The 6,000-nt window shown below is 35.5% G+C and overlaps 1 protein-coding gene across 1 annotated transcript; it reads left to right on the top strand.

The window, feature by feature from the left end:
- Positions 1-2,798: 2,798 nt before the first annotated feature.
- Positions 2,799-5,534, top strand: LOC143622191 (uncharacterized). Its single transcript, XM_077093400.1, has 5 exons — positions 2,799-3,063; positions 3,655-3,766; positions 3,882-4,011; positions 4,106-5,089; positions 5,181-5,534. The coding sequence occupies exons 1-5, from the start codon at positions 2,886-2,888 to the stop codon at positions 5,433-5,435; spliced, it is 1,659 nt and encodes a 552-aa protein (XP_076949515.1). The 5' UTR covers positions 2,799-2,885; the 3' UTR covers positions 5,436-5,534.
- Positions 5,535-6,000: the final 466 nt, after the last annotated feature.

Genomic DNA, 6,000 nt, shown 5'->3' with positions numbered 1-6,000 from the left:
TCAAGGGTTTTTTTCCTCGTAATCATATCCTCGTGTTCAATCTTTTTACCATTTAGCACCTAGCCTCAAGCACTAATTTGATCAAGAGTTAGTTTGCTAATTTTTGACCGAAACAGTTATGTACATGTCGGTTAACCTAGGGATCCATGTCCATAGCTATCGTGTCGTTAGCGTTCATCGACATATAGAAACAATATTTTGTTCAATTAAATAATTTTTAATTGATCTTTTAATTTGATTTCAAATTCTTGGTAGAAAAAAAAATCATATGATGCCGTTCCCACAACGACCAAAAGCTTAACAAGATGCAATGTTAGGTATGACTCAAATTCATAAGTTTTTAAAATATTTATATGACCATTTTTTTATATTTGATTTGTATTATATACTTTTCAACTTCTATGGCTAAATTATAAACAATATCGAGACGTCTTATTTGTGACAAAACATATTTTTTGTTTTCAATTTAATTTTATAATTTCTTCAATGATTGGCTTGTATGTTACACCTTATTTTACCCGAAATCACACCCTACCACCACATCTAAAAAAATATATTTCAAAACAACATTTAGATGAATATACTATATTCACAAAATAGCACACCTATGTATATTCATAATAAAAAAGTATTTGTATAAAATATATTTTATTCTTAACATGAAAATAATTAGAACGAATTTGTTGTTATTATTAGGTTTATTTTTATAGGTGTTTGCTGTTATTTTTTGTCAATATTTGCTAATTTTTGAGTATGAGACGTTATAAGTATTTGCTGATTTATATTTTGTTGTTATTATTAAATTTTTTCTTTTGCTGTTATAAGTATTTATTGGTATATGTTGTTATTATTTTGTTCTTGATTTTGATTATTTTATTGCAATTTTTAGGTTTTTTTCTTTGTTATTACAAATCATTGTTTATGTATATTGGTATTGTAGTTGTTATTGTTTCTTACGTTCTCATTTTTTTATAAATTGGTATTATTTCCTACGTACTCATGTTAAGAATAAAATGTACATGAACCTTCCCCACAAAGAGTAAACAATATATGTTTTTTCATTAAATATTAGCAACCTCGATGAAGATAAATAAATGGTCCTACTAATGACACCTTAGACACCCCCTATACACCCCGTATAGCGCTATAAAAGACGTATAGGCATCCACATAACCCTATACAAAACGTAGATGAGAGTGTTTATTGTCCTTAGAAAACCCCTATATAAACTTATGATCCTAGTGAAACCAAATGTAAGAAGGTAACAAAAGTTGAAAAATGAAAAGTTGAACCTAAACCTTTTCGTTGGCATAACGTAGCTTTGAAGTGAGAGGAACTCCACTTTAGACCCTTAAAGTTATGAGTATGCTTAATTGGGCCCCTTATATTATGATCAATCACAAATTCACTTCTCAAGTATCATGAACCCGAATGTTACTCTTCGGCATGAGGATTTATTAACGATAACTCAATGGACCCACAAAAGAAGTTAAATACAAAAAAAATAGTAAAAATTTAATTCAAACCTTTAATCTTTACTGGAATTCTTAAATGTTTACCACTCTGTCACCTTTTAAAGATTTTAATGTTATTTATGATGGATCATTTATCACTTCTAAACGATAGATAATTTATGCATTTATACATAATCATTTTCTTTTTATTAATTTGTATATTACTACAATATAATTATATAATATCAAAATATAATGTATGATGCTATTACCTCTCTCTAAATTGAATATTCAAGCAATTGTTCTACACTAAAAATATATCATTTAACTTAAAGCACACAATTAAATGCATTACATAAAATATATCATTTATGTATCACATGTTAATCATAATACTGTCCGTTGCGGATTACCGTCCCGAGATTCCACCAACATCCACGTCCCTATCACGCCACCCCCTCTGCCCTTCAGGCGTTACCCCGTTAACGCCTACCGTACCGTTCTCCTACCGTCTCCGCTTTCTTCCCCTTGGGCGGTTTCCCGCAACACCCACCCAGCCATCCTAATAAAGAACTCAACAAGAAAATATTTGACATCTTTATAAACCTCATATACTATATTTGCAATATGTATAAACTTGAGGGAGTAAAAACAACTTAACTGAAACGTTTACGAAACAAATTATTGATATCCTCATTACGAAACATCTAACCAAGAAAAGAAAATTAAAAACGCCACATCAATTAACAACATTCCTTTAATAATAGTCATCTTTTCCTGCACTCCCCAAACCCACAAATCCAGATAAAGTTACACCTTTTATTGCAATAATTACAACACACAATAGCATACAATTCCGTTAACAAATCCGCAAGTCACACTCTCTCGCCGTTAGGCTATGTGTAGTGGGCGAATTGTTTAGACGAATTTGGGTTAAAAGGGGCTACAACACCGTCCCCTGGGCGAAATGTGGGGCGAATTGTGGGGGGGGGGGCGCCAAGTTATTGTCGCCTGCTTGTGTTGTTTGTGGGGGTGAAAAGTTTTTTTTTTTTTATTATTTTATTGTAATTGAGACTTATAAACATATTTATATATATATTATTATTATTATATTATATTATGGGTCACCTAAAAACAAATTCTTACCCATTACCGACTGGGCGTCACACGACGCAAAACGCCCTAATTTATAACGCCTCAACTACACATGGCCTTAGTGTCTGCTACATTGGAATGAAATTGACTCTCTCTCTCTCTCTCTCTCCTACTATACAGTCGTTTGTCTTATTCGTCTCACCTAATTTCAAACCTCATATCTCTAATTAAACAAAAATGTTTTGTTGAAAGTTTTACATATGTGAAACATTAGAAGAAGATCTAGGATGTGAGTTAGATTTTCACAAAATTATATAAATTATTATTGTGGTGGTGATGAATCGGAGTTTCCGGGCACCGGAGAAGGAAATGCCGGTGCCGGTGAAGCAACGGAACTTGAAAGAGAAATTAGAAGAGGAGCCAGGGTTATTTTTGGAAATGAGAAAACATGAATTGGAACGTCATGATCTTCTTTATGTGCAGAGTCCTGAGGCAGAATTTGATTCATCTTTTGGTATATTTTAATTGTTTACTAATATTTATTTCATAATTATGAAATTAATTAACGGTCTGAACCGGTAGCCTGCTGATAGATTCGGTAACATATATAAATGAGCATTTTGTAACGAGTTCGGTACAAAATTTATATACGGTATTGGTGCTCTATCTTACCATTATTACCCCTTAACCGGTACAGTACCGATAGATTCGGTAAAGTAGAGTACCAATACCATGAATAAATGAGCATATTCTAACAAGTATTGGTACCATACTGATACCAATGGTACGGTACAGCACGGTACGGTTTTAATTTCAACTTTTTCAAAAATTCGGTATTGGTTTTTTTGGTACTAATCTTATCTCTATTACAATCTAAAACCATTGAAACGTATGAGTCTTGTCGTACATCGGTTGCAAAGGGCAACAAATGTGGGGTTTACAAACTCCAAATGAGTGTCTGACCCACCAGACTAGTCTTTTGAGTTGAGTTACGGCTTCTTGATATCTTATCTTTACCAAAAATTACATAATTATGGATAAAATATGACATGGTTATATTCGTTAACCCCTAAATAATATTATTATTAAATTTTTGATGTTGCAGGCTCAAGAACAGGAAACTCTCCAATATTCAATATGCACTCTGCACCAACTGGTCGAAAAACTGGTGCGGACGAATTTCTCAACTCCGAAGAGGATAAGAATGACTACGATTGGTAAATCTTGCATTTATATTTTATATTCTGTGATCCAACTTTTTCCAGTTGTTCTGTGGGGTTAAAATTTAAAGTTAGTGGTCACATGTACATATAATATGGTTTCCATTTTCAGGCTTTTGACACCTCCTGGTACCCCTCTTTTTCCTTCACTGGAAATGGGATCACAGAAAACTTTCATGAACCAAAATGGTGCTCATAAATCTCATTCGAATCCGCAAAACCCGAGTGCAGCAAAATCTAGAGTAAGATTAATAATTAGTTCATTACTAGATTTACAGTTGTTGCATATGTTTTTTTCATGTGTTAGTAATACTTGTATTATTACTTTTGGTATAGTTATCAAATACCCAACAAGAGTCTACTGGTAGGAATAATTTGGTAGCATCAAAACCGCGAGCTGCGTCTCCTGGACTCCGTAGACCATTATCCACAGGGGCTACAGGCTCAGGCTTGGGCTCAAGCACAAGATCTTCTACAACAAGTAGGCCGGCTTTAGGTACACAATCTAGAGCTGTATCAAACTCGGTTACCAAAACCACACCCACTTTAACCACAACCACAAGCACAAACGCTAGACCAAGATCTTCTACACCCACACCCGCTTCACGCCCGGCCTTGTCCTCAACCAAACCAACAGTTCCTGCTAGATCGTCTACACCTACGCCTAGGTCCACCGCAAGATCTTCAACCCCAACGAGCCGACCGTCTTTATCCACAACCAAACCCATGCAACGAGCACCCACACCACCACGAAGGTCACCCGCATTATCCACCGTCACAAAACCATCAACCCCTTCGGTTAAATCCCCAACCGTCACAAATTCAGTGAGCTCTCCCAACACAAGACCGAGACCATGGAAGCCACAAGAAATGCCCGGGTATACTCTAGACGCACCGCCTAATCTAAGAACCTCACTAAACGACCGACCCATTTCGTCCATCAGGGGTCGGGCCGGTGCACCGAGCAGCCGGTCTTCGTCTATTGAGCCTCTGCCTAATGGAAGGGTTAGAAGGCAATCGTGCTCACCTTCTCGGGGTCGGCTTCCTAATCCTAACGGTGTGACCCGCAAGAGTGGAAGCTCGGTACCGATCCCAGCATTGATCCGGTCATATGCTAAAGCTAATGATAACGTGAGCCCAGGATTATACGGGACCAAAATGGTTGAGCGCGTTGTAAATATGCGAAAATTGGCCCCACCGAAGCAAGATGACAAACACTCACCAAATAGTAATTTATCCGGGAAATCATCGTCACCCGACAGCTCGGGTTTTGGAAGATCACTTTCAAAGAAATCATTAGATATGGCTATGAGGCATATGGTATGTTTTATGTTTCATTTAATTCATTTTAATCTTATAAAATCTTACAATGCATCTGAAGTTAACAAATTTATTATGTTGCCAAAAACAGGATATAAGGCGAACACTACCGGGTAATTTGAAACCGTTAATGGCAAAAATTCCTGCATCGTCTATGTACAGTGTGAGATCCGGGCCCACACGAAGTCGAATGATTAGTGTATCGGATTCCCCTATTGCAACAAGCAGCAATGCAAGCTCTGAAATGAGTGTGAGTAACAACCCGGTTGATGAAAATAATAATATTGATGACGAGAGTAACAGCGAAAAGGGTGTTCGCTCGCCTGCTAGCATACGTGGCAGGTGATCGTGTTCGTGTTTATGTTCACAATCTTATAAACCCGGATTACTTATCTGTATGTGAATGACAAAGCTAAATTAATCTTTTTACCCTGTTTTGGTCCAAGTTAATTGATGAATTTGTTGATGCAATGATATGGAAAATAGTGGTATGCAAGAAACCGAAAAAACCGATCTGAAACCAGAAAAATGAAAATCCAAACTGATAACACTGAACCGAAACGAAATTCGATGGTTTGGTTTTATGTTTTTGTAAAAACCGGATTTATGGTTTGGTTTTGGTTTTGCATATAAGAAAAACCAAAAACACCGAACCGAATTTCTAGATTTTCATTTTTTACTTTTTTTATTTCAAGTAATTTATAAGAATTTAATATATATATATATATATATAACTCAAAATGCTTTAGCCCAAACGTATAATAATTGATTAATATTTATTTAATAAAATGATGCAGGCCTAAATTTATTATTTTGGGCCAACTTTCTTTCGACCAAAAAATCTCAAACTCAAATGGCAAAACTACATATTGAAATTGAGCCGAAGCCAGAAAACCGAAAAAACCAAAACT

This window comes from Bidens hawaiensis, unplaced genomic scaffold, assembly GCF_021521415.1.
Source record: "Bidens hawaiensis isolate Kalapana, Puna unplaced genomic scaffold, B.hawaiensis_p1.1 tig00003058_1, whole genome shotgun sequence".
In the NCBI taxonomy this organism is placed as follows: Eukaryota; Viridiplantae; Streptophyta; class Magnoliopsida; order Asterales; family Asteraceae; genus Bidens; species Bidens hawaiensis.
The sequence above is the reverse complement of the archived record's forward strand: the minus strand, read 5'-3'. Positions and strand labels throughout refer to the sequence as shown.

Excerpts from the sequence above, each read along its gene's own strand:
- LOC143622191 (XM_077093400.1), top strand. The coding sequence starts at position 2,886 with ATGAATCGGAGTTTCCGGGCACCGGAGAAGGAAATGCCGGTGCCGGTG. Across the intron at positions 3,064-3,654 it reads AGAATTTGATTCATCTTTTG|GCTCAAGAACAGGAAACTCT; the intron begins GTATATTTTAAT and ends TTGATGTTGCAG. Across the intron at positions 4,012-4,105 it reads CGAGTGCAGCAAAATCTAGA|TTATCAAATACCCAACAAGA; the intron begins GTAAGATTAATA and ends CTTTTGGTATAG.